This window comes from Pavona decussata, unplaced genomic scaffold (genome assembly GCF_977016875.1).
Source record: "Pavona decussata unplaced genomic scaffold, jaPavDecu1.1 SCAFFOLD_31, whole genome shotgun sequence".
NCBI lineage: Eukaryota > Metazoa > Cnidaria > Anthozoa > Scleractinia > Agariciidae > Pavona > Pavona decussata.
This window is the reverse complement of record NW_028145454.1, coordinates 407,448-428,807: the sequence shown is the minus strand read 5'-3', so window position 1 is coordinate 428,807 and position 21,360 is coordinate 407,448. Positions and strand designations below refer to the sequence as shown.

The 21,360-nt window shown below is 41.2% G+C and overlaps 3 protein-coding genes across 6 annotated transcripts in view; 2 read left to right on the top strand and 1 right to left on the bottom strand.

The window, feature by feature from the left end:
- The first annotated feature begins 510 nt into the window (after positions 1 to 510).
- Positions 511 to 2,603, top strand: LOC146484712 (uncharacterized). Its single transcript, XM_085104426.1, has 4 exons — positions 511 to 526; positions 882 to 1,030; positions 1,126 to 1,232; positions 1,646 to 2,603. Exons 1-4 carry the CDS (start codon positions 511 to 513, stop codon positions 2,601 to 2,603), a joined length of 1,230 nt encoding a protein of 409 aa, XP_084960552.1.
- A 1,204-nt stretch (positions 2,604 to 3,807) lies between these two features.
- LOC146484710 (uncharacterized) overlaps positions 3,808 to 21,360 on the bottom strand; it is a 54,175-nt gene continuing 36,622 nt past the window's right edge. For 2 of the 4 annotated variants that reach the window (XM_085104446.1, XM_085104447.1), the window contains exons 31-43: positions 16,363 to 16,491; positions 15,461 to 15,521; positions 14,585 to 14,649; positions 14,351 to 14,426; positions 13,675 to 13,727; positions 13,204 to 13,329; positions 12,299 to 12,374; positions 11,770 to 11,870; positions 10,625 to 11,038; positions 9,737 to 9,856; positions 8,929 to 8,998; positions 7,698 to 7,793; positions 3,808 to 6,336 (exon numbers count right to left, since the gene is read on the bottom strand). In XM_085104446.1, coding sequence (XP_084960572.1) covers positions 6,100 to 6,336; positions 7,698 to 7,793; positions 8,929 to 8,998; positions 9,737 to 9,856; positions 10,625 to 11,038; positions 11,770 to 11,870; positions 12,299 to 12,374; positions 13,204 to 13,329; positions 13,675 to 13,727; positions 14,351 to 14,426; positions 14,585 to 14,649; positions 15,461 to 15,521; positions 16,363 to 16,491 — 1,624 coding nt within the window. In that variant the 3' untranslated portion in view covers positions 3,808 to 6,099. The remainder of the gene's footprint in view (positions 6,337 to 7,697; positions 7,794 to 8,928; positions 8,999 to 9,736; positions 9,857 to 10,624; positions 11,039 to 11,769; positions 11,871 to 12,298; positions 12,375 to 13,203; positions 13,330 to 13,674; positions 13,728 to 14,350; positions 14,427 to 14,584; positions 14,650 to 15,460; positions 15,522 to 16,362; positions 16,492 to 21,360) is intronic. The other 2 variants (XR_014863560.1, XR_014863559.1) reach the window with 2 other exon arrangements.
- Positions 17,209 to 21,271, top strand: LOC146484711 (zinc finger protein 862-like). Its single transcript, XM_085104417.1, has one exon. The coding sequence runs from the start codon at positions 18,372 to 18,374 to the stop codon at positions 20,862 to 20,864; it is 2,493 nt and encodes an 830-aa protein (XP_084960543.1). The 5' UTR covers positions 17,209 to 18,371; the 3' UTR covers positions 20,865 to 21,271.

The following is a 21,360-nucleotide window of genomic DNA, read 5'->3' as shown; positions in this document are numbered from 1 at the left end:
AAAAAATTAACGGCCAAACTTGAATTTCGCACGAAAGTAAAGGTACTGGGGGTATTGCAGCTATTGTTAGACAAAATGGGAATATAGATCAGGGAAACCCAAAGGTTTATTTCGGTGGAAACTTGTTCGGAAGGCATTAAGCGTCTCAGAAATTCGGATTTAGTCGTAAACAAAATCTACAATTTTCTTTGCCAAGATGTCAACTCAGCAAAATCTCGTAACACTGGAAAATTAATTCCTTTCGTTTTCGAAGGAGCAAATATGTCGTTTAAAATTGCGATTAAAAGGTCAGCTAGCTTTTGGAAAAACTAACAACAACAGGTAACTATGGGGAATAAAATTCCGTTTCCTAAAACTTTCTGCTACTTAAATTTTCAGCTAAAACTTCTGAGCATATCAATATGTATTAGATTCCAGAATTATGCCTTTTAAAAGGGGACAAATGAAGTGAAATGAGTTGGGAACACGTCGGACAACACGTTAAGTATCCTGTTAAACTGTACTCATTGGATGTCTCTCAGTGCAGGTAGATAGGCGAACGCAAGAGTTATATTTTATTACTATACTTTTATTGAGCTTTCTATTGCCATGTTGTTTGCTAGAGTTTTCTTGACAAAGTCGCCCCTACGAATTTTTCCTCAACATGCACTCAGTAAATTGATTCAAAAACGGCATACAAAATTATTCATTTAACGACGTGATTAAAGCCAGCCGCTTTTAATGACTAAATAAATTAAAATGCTAATTACAACTTTTTTTTTAACAGGGATTTACGCTGAAACGTATTATCGAGGAAGAATAACGAGTTTTCACATTGATCAAAGAGTTCCGGCTCTTGTCAATTTAAATTTAATGTTGTATATTTTGATTATCTTCTTTAGGTCATTTCACTACTGACAAAGGATTTGTGTTCTCTTCATCTAGAGAAAATTTCCGTTCTCCTTTGAGAGACGTGGAACTTTGTCAGCTGTACAGTACAACAATCGAGATCAAAAGCCGCCCCGATAAAGCGGAGAATCTTAGTTTGCAGGTGAGGGAATAATCTACGCAAAATACTACCCAAGACAATCCAAAGGTGTCTTTAATTTATGTTAATGAATTCAGCTATTTCGATCCCTATTCCAGAAACTGCGAAAAGACTGGTTCGAGTATAACAAGCTCGTTCCCAAGGACTCTCTTCTTCACGTCCCAGGGATGCGAAGGAGTGAGACCCTGGGAGCGAGACTGCGAGTGTAAAGGATTGTGGGAGCGGTTGGGTAGCAAATAAGTGCATTTTTGGCATTTTCTCAAGGTAAAAGAGTATTTCCTATACAACTGACTGCCGAAGATGTACTTATTCTTCGGCGCAATTTTATTTGCATCTGTCTACCCAAACGATCCCATAATCCCTCGTTGGTACCCGAAAGCTGTAGATGCTGGAGTGGGGAACAGACCCATTTCGATATATTAAACTTCTAGCTTTGCTACGACGGCTTAGGGGAATAAAACAACATGCAGAAATTTCTCTGAGGTTCAGAGATAAATTAATTTTTTTTTTGGAATTGCTGTTCGTCTGTTTTAGCTAAGAGGCAGCTGGGGAGCTTAGTGTAAGGTGTTAGGTAATCGTTAGTAAGACTCGATTTTTTTTTCTATTTTCGTTTTGCAGTGTGAACATGAACTTGACTTCCAGTGATGCACTAGACGCGAAAGGAGGAACCCGACCATGCTTTCTCAAAGGAGTACCGCAAGATTTGCAGCTGAACTATTTCTATTACTCAAACTTTGTTCTCACACCTGTTACTGCCCTGTTGGGGCTCTGGTGTTTCCTGTCAAACGGGTCAGTCCTGATTGCAATTCTCAGGGGTGGGCTTCAAATTCGGGCAGGGTTGTTTACTCTCTGTAGCTTGACCTTGACCGACCTTTTGTGGGCGGTGCTGGTTGTGCCGCTGTACATAAGTTTTAGAATCGCGGAATTAAAAACTGGCAAGGTCTGCGCCAATCGTAGCGACTGGGATAACCCGTTCATGGTTTCGTCTTTCTTTCTTTGCCTATTTTCTACGGTGGGTACTCTGGGGGTCATGAGTATGGATCGGTTTTTGGCAGTATCCAAGCCGCTGTGGTACAAAGTCGTTGTCAAAAAACGCCATACAATTTTTGCTTGTTGTGGGGTTTGGTTCACTTCTTTGTCAATGGTCGTCCTAAAGCAGACCGCCTTGTTCCCTCGTAAGGTGCTTGAGTTATTTGAGGCGTGCTACATTGCGCCCATCTGTTCCCTGATAATCATCCTCCAGGTGTTAACCCTTGTGCAGCTTCGTAGGCATAACAACGGAGTAGCAAACATGAATGAAGGAGGCGCCCAGGTGCCAAATCCACGGCAAGTAAACGCCATGGAGCGCCAGCTTGCTGTGGTTACTCGCCACGTCGTGGCTTTGCTGGGGCTTATGATTGTTCCGGTAAGTTTGTCGGTGATCTTGTCTGAGGTTATTGGATTAACACTCAGCTACTTTGCAGAGCCCCTGTATTACACTATCGCTACTTTATGCTCTGGTATAAACCCGTTGCTGTATTACCGCGGAAATGCGCAGATAAGAGAAGGGGTCGCTAAACTTGTAAAATGCCAGTGAACGCCGCAAGGCAGGGTGGCTTAGTATAACCCACCACTCCCCCTCTGGGGTCACCCAGATATAGGGGGATAAGTATAAGAATGAGAATTGTTAAAAAAGATGAAAATGTTGTGATGTAGACATGTATAAATATGTATTGCAAGCGAAGATTCAGTGGCGAAGTTATTAAACTTTTGACACAAAAGCCTTGTTGGGATTGTTTTTTGTTTGCTTGTTTGATTTTTTCGTGGCGGATGGTCCTGGAGTACAACAACGCCAATCCTGACCTATTTTAGATATTTTATTGTGTATATCGCCAGTATGCAAACAACTTGGCTTGTTGGTCATTTTTTCATATTGCAAAGATTTTACGCAGTGTAGGCCTGCACCTTTCAAAAGCTCTATCACCGAGTCACCGGACCATGATCATTCATTGTTTTTTAGGGTCAGTAACATTGTTCTGTTGTTCGTTCTTTTGTTCTCTCCACTAACTTTGTAAGACGTTACAAACGATCTAGGTCGCACCTTTTTACGGGCAAAGGCTTACTTATTCATAATTTTATTCACAGTCAGACGAAAACAGCCCCTAAATCCGTTATTAAAGGGGCACTATCACGGAGATTTTCCTGTATTTTGTTGAAAAATGCACAAATGTTTGACAAAGAACATTTCCTCTAAAACTAACTTGCGCTTAGAGCACAGGAGGAAAATAGTAAGTGACTTCTCTAAGGAAGAACAAACTACAAGCAGTTTTTAGTGATTACACAGGGAGAACTTAAAAAAATATAATGTTATAATTAATTTCCGTCCTGGTCATCGGCAGTCAAAGATGATTAACATATATTAGTTTCTGTACACTATTAGCTTTTGGTCTGAAGTCGGGTATGGGTTTTACAGAAACTGGACTGGATTCTATAAATAAAAAATGGGTATGAATTTTGGATACCAGGTCTGAAAAAAGTACCGAAAAATTCCATGTTTAGAAAAAGCGTCAGGGTTTGGATAACCGAGTGAAACACCCCCACCAAAAAATCCGAGTAGTATTCCCCCACCACCCCCCCCCCCCCCCCCAACGAGGGCTATTGTCAACCATTAGTTTAACGTTTCCGTCCATATACTACATATATTTCTAGCTATTCACGGTGATGCTGAAGATAGGCGACTCTCCCCCTCTAAAGCTTAGTTGGCTTGATGAGTTTATCAACATTTAATACGCTTAAACAGATCACGTCTTCTAGAAGCAACTTTATTTCTATCACTTAAAACTCTTAAACTATAACTATTAACGGCTACTGTAAAGAAATAGTTTCTACTGAGATTTTGTTAACTAACTGAAGAAACAAGTTTCTAGTCGATTTAGGACAGCAGTGAGGTCCTCACTTGGAGGGGAACCCTCCTTACGGTTCACATAAACCGCAGAGGTGAACTGGAGTGAGTTTCTGATGGTTCACCACCGGTCCACTATCCTGTGTGCGTGGTGGACTGTGCTTTTCAGTGGGGGGAGGTTCACTTTTTTTCGAGACAAATGAAAAGGGAATCATGCCCTGCTAGCAGAGGTTTCTTTCTAGCAAGTACGAAATCGTTCGCGTTTCTTGTATTTCGCGTAGTCGGCTTACTTCGGAAAGTAAACAAGCCGACCACGCAAAATACAAGAGACGCGAACGACTTCCTACATGCTAAAAGATTTGCCATAAAAAAACCTCTGCTAGCAGGGTAGGGGGATCATCCAGTTTAGCTCAGACGGAAATGGGGGAGGGGGTTTCAAGGTTGAGGACATTTGTTTTCAACGTGTGCGCGCTGAGTATGATGATAAATTTCATGCCGGATTTTTAGCCATCATAGCTTCGACACTCGAAATTTGCGTCATTTGTAGTCCGTATGAAAAAATAAATTAAATCGCATGTGGTAGTTTTCTCATTTTCAACCATTTGAGAAGACGCAAGTATAAACATTTCTTGGGGGAGCTCATCCCATTCCCTATGCATGGTTTAACATCATACATTAATTTTCTTTGTGCTTCTAACGCACTCTAGCTTGCGAAGAAACATTAAAAATGATATAAAAATGCTCCAAAATGTGAACACCATTCTGAACTTTGTTGTTCTCCTTTAATTCGTTGATTTGAGGCGTGAGAAAACGATTTTAGAAGCTTGAAATTTCACTTGCTTAGAAGTACAAATTCTCAGCGAGTCAAAGTTAGAACTTTGCAGAACCGTCCTCACCAAAGTGCAAGCCTCAAATCAACAAAACAAACAGAGAATAACAAAGCGCAAAAACGTGAGAATTTTCATTTCATTTCATTCCCACGCAGAATTTTTCCCGAAAGTTCAAAATTTTAAGCACAAGGAATGATGTTTCTGAAAAAAAAAAAAAAAAAAAAAATTGTAAATCGGCCAAGAGTTGGGTAAATTACTAGTACGTGTAACTGAGTAATACCTCTACAGTTTCCGTTATGTGGATTAGAGCGGTTTCCGATTGAGTATCGGAAGTAATTTCGCGTTTGCTTTGGTTTCGCTTTACAACGCTCGGTGATTGGTTAGCTAGCCAGCGAGAGCAGACGCCTTTTCGAGATTAGTTTCAGTAATAAAAGCGAATGAGGCGTCCGCTTTCGCACGCTATTGGTTTGCAAAACTCGTGCCACTTTCTCAACCAATGAGAAACAAAACCAATCGTCACTTTTTTCCCGCGCTTGGTACCGGTTACTCGTATGTTTGCCCCGAGTTCTGATTGGATCATTTCACTGTTTACGTCTGCTGTCGTCTGCCTGGGCTGAGTTACTCCGGCGAAGCATGGTTAGCGCTAACCATTGGTTAAGAAGTATTAAAACCTATAGGTTGTCATGGTATTTAACCCGGGTTAGCGCTAACCATGCTTCGAGCAACTGGGCCCTGAGTGATTACTCTGGCTTTGGTTTTATGACAATCAACTGAGAACCGCTCCAATAATCGAGCTAAATAAAGAAATTTAAGAACGCGCGAAAATTAACAGTAGAGTGTACTACAGGCGACGTTGACGACATGTCACATAAAAAGTTCCCTCAAAACAACCCTAAAACGTTGCAAAAATAAATGGCTTGAAGAGCCTTCTATGAATAAAACCTGGTCAGTATGTCGAGAACGTATAACAGTAAGAGGCAGGGAACACTTGTATGCCAGGCAAAACAGCAATGCAAATTTCAAGGGTGGCAGTTTGTTTCCTTAACTTAAAAGTCTCTCTAGTTAGCAGAGTAATGTTTAACTGAGTATCGCGCAAAACGATGCACACTTTCTCGCCAGAGAGGACAACGAAGCAAAAAAATAACGGTGATACTAAGTTTTGTGTTTGATCCCACAATCGTTTCTTCTTCTGGTTGTATAAACCCTTTGTTAATACGCTTGGTCATACCATCTTGGTCAACCGCATGCGAGCACATAGGGAATCTAACCAGCTGTCATGATTCTCTCTCCTTCCTCTGTCTCTTCATTTTCCCTGAATTTGAAAATAGCCATGCAAACTCGAGCATGAATTTCTCAGTTCCTCAGCTGAAGTTGAAGGTGTCCACGTCGGAGGCAAAGCTTTCTCCTTCGTCAGACTCACTCGAATCAGTAACCAGCATTTCAGGCAATAACACCTGCTTGTTCTCCGTCTCATCTTCGGATTCCCTTCGGGAAATGTTCGAATTTGTCGGTGCTGCTCTGGCGCCGTCGTCCTCCTCGTCCTCTTCGGAAGAAGACCAAACCTCCCAGCGATCGAAATCGATACTGACATACGGTAACTGAGGGACAAAGAAAGGAGAAAAGATTAGGTCTTCTCTCGTTGATATCGACCAGTTTTGGTTTGGTGTTGTTATTTTTTCCCCATCTTTTGTTGGGTACCTCGAAGTCGTTTAAAAAAACTCGGCTGCGCCTCGTTTTTTTCAACCTACTTCTCAGTGTTTGGATATCTGATGAAACACACCTTCTCGTGTTTGATATATTACGTAACATTCTTCATGGAATACTGCCATCCAAATTCCGTAGCACGTTGATAATAAGAACTTTACGCAACCACGAGGCCAATGCCAACGAAAAAGCCACTTGAAAATATAAGTTCACGTTACTTGGACTAGTTCGCGATTAACCCAATTCATTCAGTTTGTACAATGTGGTCGAACTATCCAGGAACAGAATTGTTAGAAAAGGTGCTCAAGCTAAGATACAGAATAACAATTTTACTGTCATGTGCTCACGTTCTCCAGAAAACCTTGACTTTTTGTCATTTCAAGTCATTTTTGTTTTGAAGAGGATGGAAAAGAACTGTAGCAAACTTTATAACGCACGTGCAAGACCATTGTTTTGTGACGTTCTCGTTGCCGTCGCCGTAGTAGCTGCTTAAATTCCCTATTTACATGTAATTCGACCATGTACCAGCCATTATTGATTACATTAACATTTCCATACATAGCTTTTGGCAATAGACACTATTAGAATACTTGCAAGTCAGTCAATCGTCACTTTAATGGGCTATATTCAGTTCAATTGTTTTTAAAAAGACTTAATATTGCGCGACGAAGATCCTATGGACAAGCGTTCGATTCTTAAAGGGTTTAAAAAATTTTCTCTTTTTTTTTCTCTTACTTGAGTTTCCAAAGATAGAATGAGATAATCTAAATCGATAGTTTCCGGCGTCGTTTTTTTCTTTTAACAGAAGATAAAAACCTTGTCTGAGTGCCGAATACTTCTCCCGCACCTTTTAGAAGAGTCGTCAGGTGACGTCTGGTGAAAATATGAGGCACTGAGGCATTCGGATTAGAACATAACAATACAGACCTTTAGGATACATACAGTTTGTTATTTTTTAAGAAAAAAATCAAACGTTGAGAGCGACACTCTTAGCATCCTACCCACTGGACTCATTTGTTTTAAGGCTGATCCCTAACAATGCTGCGAATAAGTTAGTATGAACACACTTCCTTACTCACGTGACCGAGTTTAACTGTTAGTCAGTGGTTTGAGGGTTCATCTTCCGTCAGGGACTCAGAATTTTTCGTACCCACCACCCCCCCTCCCCCCGCACCTCACCCCTTAGGAAAACGTTGAATACAGTTTGCAGAAATCTGTTAACCTGTCACTACAAAGAGGGCAAGCCATTTGTTACCTTCTCTTTGCTTTTCAGCAGTCGTGTCCACACCGCGTGTTTTCTCTTTCTTAAGTTAATTTGCACCTCAGCTCCTTTTACTTGCAGCCTACTATCCTGAAATGATCAAACAAATGAACGGCGTGAACAGAATGGCAGAAATATTTTAGAACTAGTATCCGTTTCATGACCTTGGTACAGTCGATCGAAAACAACGGGCGCCTCCCCCTGGCAATCACTATTCTCTATTAGGGGAGCAGGGATGGTGCAGTGAGAGCACTCGCCTCCCACCAATGTGGCCCGGGTTTGATTCCCAGACTCAGCGTCACATGTGGGTTGAGTTTGTTTTTCTCCTGGTACTGAGGTTTTCTCCTCTCCTCAAAATCAACACTTCTAAATTCCAATTCGATCTGGAAAGTGTCCCCAATTAGTGCTCTGCGCTAAATTAGTGCTCTGCGCTAAATACCGTGACACTTGGAATAAAGTGATTATTCCAATATCCTGACTGAAAACCTCTCCATAACGCAGGGTTCGTACCAAATTTACAATAATATTAATTCAAGGAGTTTCATAATCTTCAAGACCACGACCCATCGAATGTCCTTTCTCTGCCAAAATGTTTTTATTTTGTTTTCTTTCTTTCTTTCTTTCTTTCTTTCTTTCTTTCTTTCTTTCTTTCTTTCTTTCTCTCTCTTTTTTTCTTGAGAAATTTTGAGAAAGCGTTTCATTTGCAAAACTATGTGCTTCGTGGAAAATGAAAACAACAAATTTCACACACAAAATGCAATTTGGAGTTTCAACTTCAAGAGTCTTCAAGGTGCGTACAAACCATTAACTGTCAACTCTCTCAAACCGACAGAAACTTATGCCCCAAGGGTGGACACTGTGGGGAGGCTCGCCGGCACTCGACCCCAGTCGAATACCAGTCTATCCAAGTTAACCCCAGGAGGTGGGTTGTAAATGGGTGCCAGATAATTGTTTGGGGTGTCCTTGGTAACGTTCGTAGGATACAATATGAGGGTCGTGTGACTCATTCAAAAACACGCTGAACATGATGTCAGGAAACAGAACTGTCACAACGAGATAAGGGGGAAAGTTTCTGCGGAAACTGGTGTGCTGCGTCGGTGGGGAGTAGAAACGAATAATTGGTTTTGTCAACAGAGTTGATTAGGTAATTTCGCCACAGTAAAGAGATTCGAGCGTTAGTTCTTCGTCAGAGCGAATGTAGCAACGAGAGAACATTCCATCCTACCGGGTGCAGTGGATCAATGTCTTCGAACAGTTCCAACTCAAGGTCGTACAGTCTGCGCCCCATCTGCGTTCTAACAGGAAAAGCGACAAGGCAATGTTGTTATAAGCAAATCTTAAAACGCTTTTTAGAGTTTGGTGTATTGCATGAACTTACAACGTCAGCAGAAGGGCCGCAGTGGATGACTGTCACACTGGTCACAATTTTTTTTAAGTGCGAGCTGAAATCTTACAAGATTTCACTAGAAACACCACGTACAGTGTAATACATCAGGGAAATTTAGCAACAACGACGGCGACGGCAGCGAGAAAGTCACTACTAAAATGAATTCGTCGTCGCAATTATTCCAACTTGCTTTAAATGTCAAATGAAGGTGACATTTTCTGGAGATGAATTCTTGTAGACCGCACCCAAGTTTAGAAAGAGAAGAAAAATTATTCGTCGTGTGTTTACGCCCTCCATAAAACGAGCCATCAGGAAATTTCACGTCCTAGTCGTGCAGTGACGGCAAAGAAATGTACCAAAAAGTGCAATGCACGTGCAGAGTTGTTGTTTTGGTTACAAAACCTAATATTATTGCTTTCTTGTCGTTTTCGTTGCCGTCGCCGTCGCGTTGCTAAACTCCCTATTGTGAACAGGAAAAATACTTGTCAGTAGCTTTCATTTGAATGGTCACACTTTATGACTTCAATCACAGACTCACAGGTTAAAGCAACATAAAGTAACTCAAGGTTTGTCACAACTTACCACCGCATCCATCCCATGAGAACTACCGAGCGCTACGTACATGATACCACAACACAAGACTTACCTAAACTTGAGCCTGCTGGCGGTAATCTCCGTGTACGCATGCTCTCTCTTCACGTCACGCAGCTTCACACAAACTCGCACCAGATCTCTTGTCTGTGACCAGACTGTTTTCGGATGCACCCTTTAGAAAGAGAAGAAACCGCTATAAATTGGCTCAAGGGCATGAGGATTAGACTAGATAACACTTTCAATTCGAAGCAAATACTGTAACCGGCGTCAAGCGCGGGAAAACGTATGGAAACAATTCACTATTGTTTTGAGCTTTTCTTCTCATTGGTTGAGAAAGTGGCGCGAGATTTTCCAGCCAATCACAGAGCGAAGTAAAGCAAAACCAAAGCAAACGGGAATTACTTTCGACACTCAATTGAAAACCGCAGTACTGATCCTAACACAAATGGCGCAATGAAACAATCAGAACTCGACCTAAATACATGGAACCGACAACAAGCCATGGTGCGTACTGGCTCTTCTTCTTTGCGCAGTTTTCAGTTGATTATGAAAAGTACTTTTGCGTTTTCTTTGGTTTTCCTTTGGTACTTTCCTTTATTGGTAAAAACAAAACAAAATACCCCCGTCACTTTCTTAACTAATAAGCAGTAGAACCAAAAGTGATGTTATCGTGACTCACTCGAACGAGTTTTTTCCGCGCTTTAACGCCTTATCTTGCATTTGTTTCGAGCTATGATTAGTTCATTGCGTTGTTTACGTCTTTTGCACCTCGTTAGAGTGACTACTTTGGGTTTGGTTTTTGATACGATACTCAATGCACGTTTTCACTTAAGATAACTACAGAGCGTAGCGAAGCAAAAGCGAATTACTCGAGACATTTATCGGAATAAATATTTACATTAAACTGAAAATCGCCTCTGCCACGATTACTCTTACCGACCTGAACGGTTCCAAATTCTCCTGAATTTTCGGTCTCACCAAAGGAATAGCATTTCCTTGAGTCTGTAAAGATGGCGTTTGTTTCGGAGATTGTTTAGCAGATGCGTTGGATAATGACGGAGCGCTGTCAACGAAAGCACGGTCATTTTCTTTATCACTGTCCTCTTCTCCTCCCAGTGGGGGTAGGTCTTCATCGTCATCGCTTCCTTGCACTCCATTGACTATTTTTGCCTCAGGTTCCTGTCTAACACTGCCAGGACTGGACGAAATTCCCTGGGTTCTAGTGACGGGTGCATGAGCTTGTGGACTCACGACTGGTGAGACGCCGACCGCTGAACCGAGAAGTCGCTGTAACAAATCGCTGCACACCCGGCGTGAGATGATTCCTAGTTTCTGTGGCTCGTCTGACAAAAAGCTGCAAAACAAATTTTAAAACAACCTCGTTCTTAGGGTCTCTCCTCTCCACGTGCCAGGGAGCGAGAGAGGGGAGCCTGGCATCATCTTTCACCAATCTGATTGGTTTTCTACTCGATGTATACGACACAAAATAACGTATTTTGTCATCAACACCTTACTTGAACGTCAAGCGTTTTCAAAATAATTTTACTTTTTGTTCTGTTTAATTCCTTCAATTTTTCTCCCGATAATTTGCAAATTATCCTTATTAAGTATACGATAAAGTGCGGTTTGCAAAGGCCAAGTTTCATACGATTTAAGTCGGTTTTACGCTCACATCGCATCCACTCTTCTTTAATCGCAACAAAATTTCAATCAAATCGCCAAGAAATCATGGTAAGGTCGCAGTGAAAATAGCCGGTCCTTTACTCGGGTGAGTCAAAATCGCATTAAAAATCTCCTGTGGCAACGGCCCTAACAACAGCTACAAAACAACAGAAATTACATTGAGGTTCAGAGATGAATAATTCATTCCTTTTGTTTTATTTCCCTAAGCCTCGTAGCCAAGCTAGAATTTTGATATATCGAAATTGGTCTATTATTCCACGACAAAAAGTCGCATAAACTCAGGGCTAAATCGGCGTTGCGCACCTCCAGAAGAGTAAGGAAACAAAGGAAAAAAAAAAAGAAAGAAAGAAGAACTGAACTGAACAACGAAAGTCAAGTGCCATCAACAGCCCAAGAACTGACCTTTGTAGCGTGCTGATCATCCCGAGTTTGCTCATGACCTCCTTATTGTAGCGGTTGTTACCAGCAAGGGTCTTGAGTGTTAGTGCACCCTGCTTGATGATCTGATAGAAGTTAAGCAATAACAACTTAAAACTAGGTTGTCAAACTGATCAAATCAAATTTGCTCAGGTGATTAGAGTCGTTTTCACTTGAGTGCCGAAAGTAATTTCGTGTTTGCTTTGGTGTTACTTTTCTGCGCTCTGCGATTGGTTAGCAAACTTCGCGCCACTTTTTCAACCAATGAGAAGCCAAACCAAAACCAACCGTAACTTGCTCGTACACGTTTTCCGACGCTTTTTGCTGGCGACGTGTACTTGCTTCGAGTTCTGATTGGTTCATTGCGCTGTTTACGTCTGTTGTGATTGGCCAGGGTGATTTACTTTGGTTTTGGGCTTACGACACTCAAATAAAAACCGCTGTAGTACCACTCGACGCAAATGCAAGGGTCAAATTTGCACTTTTATCCGTGGTTAATTTTAAGAGATCTTACCTGTTCCGATGGTGAATCTTGCAGCCTTTTGCAAATGTTCTCGATACCCCCGTACTGACGAATGAAATTACGGTTCCTAAAGGGAGAAAAGGGAAAACCGTTTGACTTGACCGATATCGCCAGGAGGTCTGAGGGCTTCACATGTTCATAACAACGACGGTGGCGGCGTACTTGTTTACCCTTGGCTTTCTTGGCGTCCTTTGACGGTTTCGGTCGCCATCTTAAATGGGGCCAAACACCACTAAAATTACAGGAAATGTGTGCGATTTTGACCGACTATGAATATCTGTGACTCCTCTCGAATTTGACATCGTATAAATCCTCGAAAAGTTATTATCCGATGGATTGTCTTCGTCAAATATAAACCGACGTTTAAGGCTATAACGACCGAGGAGATTTCTAAAAGCAAGTTAACGAACGTAGAAAAGCCTATAATGGTCTGATTTTCATACAAATGAACAACGTAACCGAGATATATAAAAACTTCAATTGTGAAAGTCTCTCAATTTCGAAGGACGTTGCAGAGGTTCGAAGTTGCCTAAGTTTTCACACATTTCCTGTAACTGTACCTACGTTTGCACGCTAACCAAGATGGCGTCAGAACATGATCGTGAAAAGATCTATACAGGTATGTAAAATTCAAGTTTACCTGGCACGAGTAAGATAAAAGTCTTTGCTATAGACAGGCTTTACAAAACTGCCCGTAAGGCTTCGTACAGAAGTCGATATAACTATCCAAAAAGCAAAACTATTTGTACAGCTCGGATACGAATAAAGCACAACACTGAAAGAGTATACTGAGTTGTAAATGGAACTGAATAACAGTTAAATACACAGAAGGCATTCTTTAGTGTAATGTCATTAAAAAGGCAAAGCCGTCCGTAATAATACACTGGTAAACTTACTTTAAATCAATAGCAAGCATTCCAAGTGCCCAGATCGCACGTTCCAGAACATTTTCACTACCGGTAACAGCAGTCAGTTCACACAAAGTCTTAAGGCCTCCACAGTCTTGCACAGCTTGACAATTACTGTGGAGATGTAAAAATTTTGCTGCATGGTCATACACCACATCTGACCTGGGTTAGCTACAATGCGGGTCATAAGTGCTGGAACACCGCGAAGCTAATGAAATGAACTCCTCCCCCCCCCCCCCCCCCCCCACCCCCACCTCATTTACGTTTTCTGAAGGCTTCATAGAACGAAACCTATAAATACAAAAGGAACCATTCTTATTGATTCACCAACGTGCAAAAAAGTGGCCAGACATCAACAGCTTAGCCAGAAAGTTTACAGCAAGACTTGGGCCATAATTCACTTGTTCCTCTGTTTGGACAGAGCTTAGTTAATGTGAAAAGAGTTAGAATACTCCGCACCTGGTGTGATCTTTGACCAGAGAACCAAGAGCCCAGGCTACTCTCTCCTGGACCTGAAAACAGAGTAACATCCAATTACACACTAAACAAAAAAAAGTTTAAAAAAAAAAATTATGCTCAACAGTACAGTGCTGTCTGGTAAAGAGTTTTTCTCGCAATGCTGTGACACTGTCTCTTACGATGTGGCCTGAGTCTCAAACCTTCCTAATACACCTTTCTGTGTATGGTGCCGGCTTGGCAACTTGCCCAAGGACAAAACTAAAAGACATAAATTTGGTCGGAACGTTCGATTTGCCAAATGGATTCTTCAACATCGTTCAACAATGTTCAATTTTAAAGGTTAAAATTGTTTGATTTCCTTTAAACTTAAATTATCGTTCCACGTCTCTTTTGCTCTTAGTTGTGATCAAAAGTCTTCAATTCATTTCATCGGCGCTTCAACATTGCTGAACTACGACATGTATGTATACCACACAGACTAATTCAATGGAGTGGCCAAAACCCCCGGTTAAATTAAAAAATGCTGAAAGATGCTAAATTGAATTCGTTTCCTCGGCGACTGCTCTTGCACAAACTCCGTAACAATTGCACTCCTGTATCAACTGCGTCATTTTTACAACCAAACGGCCGTTACAAGCAATTGACAAAGCGAAAACAAAAAATGAGCTCAACTTACTCTATGATCAGAAGCATTCCTCAGAAGTCCACACAAGGCCGTGATACCACCCCGACTTCTTACTTCATTTTGATTTCTGTTTATCAAATGAACAATGATAAGACAAGTGAATACAAGAACGAATGATACTGACCGGATCCGTTAGAGAAACGTAACTGGGAATTATCTTCAATGAATAACTAAAACAGTTCATATTAACCAATAAATGAATGGGTTTCATCCTTTAATATTTACCTCTCTGTAGCTGCAAGGTTCTTCAGAGCCCAAGCTAAGCTTTCTTGAACAGCACTGTTCTCAGACTGGGGTAAAAAGGTCGGACATAGTTATATGGATAACATTACATATTTCATCATAATAATTATCGTTCAACACCAGCCACAAGCCAATCTCACGAGCAGCTTTGATGTTTTACTTTGTTTTGAATTTCTACGCTCTGAGTAAGACACAAAACTATGCTAAAAGAATAAGTTCTATTTGAAGCTCGAATGCTGTAACATCTTCAGGATGCTGCTTCCTTTTGCTACTGCGCATACGCTCTGCGCATCTCAGCATGGTCCGAGAAACCTACTAATTCAAACGCCTAATCCAAAAAGAAAATTGGGGATAAACACGCATTTTTCAGAGATAATTAATTCTCAAGTTGGAAAAATGTCATACATTGTCATGCATTGTAATGCTTTTAGAATTATTGTTGCCTAATTGTCTCTGAAAAATGCTAGGTTACCCCCAATTTTCTGTTTGGATTTCAATAGCCCTTGCTAAGATCTTCTTTTCCCACAAAGTCATAAACCGCGTAGAAATACCTCCGTATTAGGAGACACCGTCCATTATCGAACAAAAAATAAAAAGGAAGTGAAAATAGATGGCATTTACAGGTATCCACAACATTTTTTTGCCAAATATCTAAGTGGAAAAGGTAGTGATGTTTATTGATCTCTAGAACTTAAACGTTGTTTGTTGCACGATTGCGTTAACTAAGACTTCATCGATGAAGCAGTTGATTAAGATTACCATGATTACTTTTCACGCATGCAAGAAACGCTGGATAGAGGGACAATACTCGAGAGGCATCATTTACCATTAAGGTACAAGTATGTAAAATGATCGTACCTTTCCTAAAAGATAGCACATAGTTTGAAGCCCTTCTTGGTTTCTAACTTCATCACAGTTACTGAAAGCAAATATTAAGTTTTAACGCTCAACAAACCAAATACATCACCAAAGAACCAGCCTGCGTACAAAAGTCCGCTATTTGAAAGTCGAAACGTCAGTTATTGCCAGTGACGTGGACAATTTTTTTCAAAGCTGCTCTTAACTGAACGATTAAACTAAACTCTGCTGGTGTGGATTTTTACGTTTTGTGATCAAAACTGTACAGAAACAGAAACTAAATATGTTCACGACAAGCCCTCAAGAACACCAAGGGAAAGATATCAAGTGACTTTCTCAAAGGGATAATCAACGATAATGCGTTTTTATCGATTTTTCCAAGACGCAAGGGGAGGACTTGATTTTTCAATTTGCAATCCATTTCCTTCCCCGCCATCTATGGTCATAGACACTTATGGATATTTTCAGTTGACTAGACTAGTACAGCAACGTTAAGCAAGACTGGACCACTATTTTTACATTTCTTACTTTTTGCGAGGGTGACATCTCTGTTTTCAAAGTGTTACTAAAATAAACTCTTATTAACTGGCATGGCCCCTTTTACCCCTAATATCAAAGAACAAATTCCCTTATCTTGTCCCCATACTTTCCTTATAGAATTAATGGGGCGACGTTACTAAAATATCAAGGAAATTTACCTTGGGTGATCATATACTAACTCTCATGACCTCAGGGGTTGAATTATAAGCATTGATATTACAAGGAGGAATTTGATGCTGATCACTGTCAGGGCTTAAAGGGTTAAACGATATATTACGTTAGCTAATGTTTGGTATAACAAGGTCGACAGATATCATCTGCGCGACTCACAACGCCGGGCAGAAGAATAAACAGACACTCACCTTTCATTTTCAAACGCCAGAGAAGCAAGACTTGTTAGAATATGCTGCAGCACCAGTGGATCTCTGTTTAAACTCAACAAGCGGCACAGCGCTTGAACGCCTCCACGGTCTCGTATATCATCCTTATAGCTGAAAACAATCAAATTGTGATGAGTTAACCGACTCTACTTCAAGCCTTGAAACACTTTGCACTAAAGAGAGAATGGCGAGACTGAGATGAATTCTAGTTTTAGACAAAAGCTGGATTGCGAGAAAATGTTATTAACTTTCCAAAAATAAAGAAATAAGTCATTTATTTATGCCGTCCTGTTTTCTTCACTTCTCTACCTAAACAATTAAGTTCACCCAAATAAGCTCTGGGTTTATATTCGTTCAACGAACGTCTTAAGGGGTCTACGAGATTCTCTTCGTGGGGGTGGGGGAGGAGGCTTATCAATGGAAGGAATCAGTTTTGGTTTGGCTATAAAAGAGTATGACATATTAAGCTAACAAATTAAAAAAGCTACACCTAACAGCCCATGGCTTTCGGGTGGAGGTGTAATGGGAAAGTAATATTTCTCGCATAAAGGGTTATGTGCCTTCCCAAACTTTGATTCAGTTGTGATAGGACAAAATTTGTCATATTGCTCTATCATTCTTCTCCGGAATTACTGTGAACAATTTTACACATACTTCCTGTGGTGTACACGCAATGAAATTTAGGAACTGTGTCAGTCTTGAATACAACGCTGCACTGTGTGTCTATAGGCCCCAGATAATCTTTGAATGACACCATACGTCCTAGCATAATATGTTCCAGAAATGTGGTTCGAATGCTTCACTATTTGAATGGTGTCTATCACCATCAGTGCTGTCAATAAGGGCCGGTAGCCGGCCAAAACAGCCGGCTACTGGCCAATCTTCGGCCGGCTACTTTCGTCTCACTTTACTGTTAACTTTGGTAAGAAACTTAAAATAAGGAAAAGATCCAACCAAAATAATTGTGAGACATCTGCCTCAAACGTCTGAGTCGAAATAAAGGCGCATTTCAGGAGTTTTAAACGTGTTTACCATTGCCACGCGCGATGGAAATTGATCGAAGGGGTCCTGGACCGCCTGCGACATTTTCAGAGAACAGGATCCAGCAAGAAACTGGCTTAAAATAATGAAAAGATCCCGCAAAAATAATTGTAAAACATCCGGCTCAAACGTCTGTTTCTAAGTAAAGGCACATTTCAGGAGTTTTAAACGTGTTAACCTTTCGGTGGAAGTATAAAAAGTTGAGGCAGATCGAGGTGATCGAAGGGTCGTGGAACGCCTGGGACATTTTCACAATACTAGATCCCAGGCTATCGCATGTGCCAAAATGGCGTCCGCGCCAAAGAAACCGAGGCAGACATTGCTGAGCACGTTTTTTCACTCTCCTTCGAGTGAGCAAAGCAAAGGTAAGGACCCCTTTATTCATTTTCGCATGTATTGCATGCATAATGAAAAACCTTTGTATTTCTGGGATTTTAACGCTTCAAATCACGATCTGCATAAAGCACACTTACAGATTTCTTTGAACCGGGTTCTTACTCAGTAGAGCAATCACCAGTAATGTAGTTGTGGTAGCACTTAATTAAACCCCTGTAACTTTGTTGGCTCCTTTTACCGGAAATATTGAAACAATATCAAGTGCCAAGCTGCTTAGTTCTGTGAGACACAACGTTTGGACTTGCAGTATTTCCTTATTGACAGAAAGCGAAGATTCGCTTACAAGTATACCTGGTGGTACGTTGGCGTACGAAGACACAGCGTTTTTTGGTGTCAGAGAGAGTTTCAATCACAGGACGTTTGTTTAAAAACACGAAATCTTAATTATCTTTAATAATTTCTTTGTGTTGGATTTTTTCAAAACACCACAGGGAATGAGGGAGGATGTAATGAAAGTACACTTCAAAGTGGTGAAGCTGCAGTTGGTATGAATCATTTCTTGAGTACTATTTGTTCCAGCGCATAATGTGGTACAAAATATAACAAGAATAACCATGGCTTATTATTTTTCTTCAGCAGCAGCGCCCGTGGACAACGAAAACAAGCCAACACATCATTCAACCAAACCTGTCCCTACTTCTCGTGCAATTGAGCTAATAAGCCAGTATTTTAAAGAGTCACCAAAACTTCACTATTTTTATAAATGCAAAGAAGGTTGTAAGAAATTATGTGATGGTCGTTTTAAGCATGAGTGGATTCTTGATAGAGAAGTTGGATATTGTGAGAAGACCGGTTTGTGGTGGCTGGTATATGAAGAGGGAAATGGTATGTTTTGCCTGTTGTGCAGAATGCACGATTGTGAAAATCCATTTAACCATCAAAAGAAGTTTAACCAGGTCCCTGCTGTAAGATTTAAAAAGAGTGCACTGGTTGGAAAAGATGGACACAGTGGCTCACAACAACATGAGATGGCCATCCAGAGGGAGCACAATAAACGAGTGTCGTACTTTCACAAAGAGTTCGAAACCCAGCTGCAGACAAAAGATTCAGTGTTGCACCATGCTTTCCTGTCAACATATTGGTTGGCCAGAGAAGAAATTGCCAATCGCAAGTTCACATCTTTGTTGGAACTAGAGGAGATTCTTGGCGTTCCCGAAATACGTCGTTTTGATCACAGATCTCAAGGTTCACAACGAGAATTGTTTTTGCTGCTGGGCCAAGCTTTGAAGGATGAAATAGTAAAGAAGGTAAAGAACGCAAACAGCTACGGCCTGATGGTGGATGAAGCAACCGATGTCTCCGTGGTAGAGCAGCTGATATCTTTTATACAGTTTGCTAACCCAGAGACAGGTGTACCAGAGGTCCATTTCCTGTCCATTCAGGATGTCCTGGAAAACTCAACATCAGCAAATGCAGCGACCATTGTGAAACTAATCAAAGAAGAATTGTCAAAAGATGGTTTGGATATCAACAAGCTTAGCAGTCTAGCCAGTGATGGGGCAAGTGTCATGACAGGCTCTCGCAATGGGGTGGCAGCCAAGCTGAGGGAAACAGTCCCAACTCTCATTAACATCCACTGTATCTGCCATCGCCTCGCCCTTGCTTGCAATGATGCAAATGACAGCCTGACCCCAATATCGCAAGTAGAAACTGTCCTTCGGCAGCTGTGGAGTTTCTTTGAAAACTCGGCAGCAAGGTCAGCAGTTTACGTGCAAATTTCCTCTGAGATGAAGGAACTTGAAAGCATGTCTGAAAAGAGCAAAGAAAAACTCGCAACAAAGGTACAGAAGGCCTGCAGAACAAGATGGCTATCTCTGGATAAGTCTGTAGAGAGTGTTTGTCGAAACTTGCCAGCCCTTCTTCAGACCTTGCGATGGTACCAGAACAAGGACTCTAACCCTACAGCTATAGGCCTCCTTAGGAAGTTGAAGAAACCTGATTTCATTGGTGTTCTGTTTATCTTAAAAGGTGTTTTGCCTGTGCTCTCGACTCTTAGTAAGGTGTTTCAAAAGGGCTCCATATCTTTTTCTCGTATTTCTCCTGCCATCAAAGCATCTAAAGATTCACTTAACAGGCTTGTTCAAGAAAACATCACTGTCAAAGAGTTCCGAACGGAGACAACAACTGGAAAACTTGCTTGCCTAGAGTTCAGTGAAGACAAGATTAAAGCAGCAGAGGTAAAGATGCACGACCTATGCTCCCAATATGTGACAGCTTTGACAGACAATATAGACCAACGCTTCCAGCACTCTTTGCCAGTCGTTTCATCCTTCCGTATCTTCGATCCACTTTCCGTGCCTATTGCAAATCCCGAGTTTGTAGGATATGGACAAAACGATATCCAAACTCTTGCAAATCACTTTTTTAGTGGAGATGAGAACAGCAGCAAACGCCTTAAACTGGAAGCTGAATGGAACAACTTCAAGTATGAGCTGTCTGACTGGAGTAAGGACCATCAGGCTATTCCTTCCCCTTCTACAACTTCCACAGAATGGGCCCTACAGAGGTTCCTAAGGCACAAAGAATCCTACCGTAGAAGTTATCCCTTGCTGTTACAAGTCGCAGAAATCTGCCTCTCTATGCCTGTTTCAAATGCATGGCCGGAAAGGGGGGCCAGTGCTCTAAAGCGCCTAAAAACACGCCTTAGAAATTCCCTGAAGGAAGAGATGCTCGAAAGTCTGCTTCATATTTCCATAAATGGGCCCCCAGTAAAAGAATCTGAAGCTGTGATTAACAAGGCAGTGGTGTTATGGAAGGAAAAGAAGCACAGAAGAAAACTGCCACAGTCTTCTCGTCTTCAGCAAAATGAAAGGGCTATGCCAAATGCACAAGAAGAGCAGGAAGTGGAGGAAGGAGAAGGAGGAGCCGGCGGCACACAAGAAGAAGAAATACAAGAACTGCCAAGTTCTAACCAAAGGGAACTTAATTGTCTCGCACCTTCCACCCTAGTGCAGGAAGAGGAAGTTGAGCAACTTGCAAAGGAACTTGATCTCACATTCTCGTCAGAAGAAAGTGCATATGAATCCGATATGGACAACTTTCTTTAACTTTCAGTGTTGTTACCAATAATTATTAGTGTACACCAGGTCGCCATAGGGCAAAGTCCAAAGGACAACATGAACTTAAAACATTGAATGTATTTTCTTGAATCAGCATTTGAAGATTTATCATTTTACTCTTTTCTAAAACCCAGTGATTGGGATTTTGAGGAAAAGAACGGTTGTAATAAACATACAGTAGAACATGGTTAATATAGTCTTAATTTTGATTGTTCTTAAGGTCCAACTACTGTCTGGAAAACGTTGAAAATAGCATTTCCAAGCATCTAAATTTCAAAATTTTCTGGGGGGGCATGCCCCCAGACCCCCCTAGGAAGCGCGCGCCTTCGGCGCTCGAAAAGTAGGCTGCCGCCTACTTTCCCAGTTGGGACGTCTACTTCAAAACTTATTGACAGCACTGCACCATACAATCATTAATTGAGACACAAGCGTTCTGCCGAAAGAAACATTTTCTATCTTTGAAAGAGTATAAGACGAGTTTACT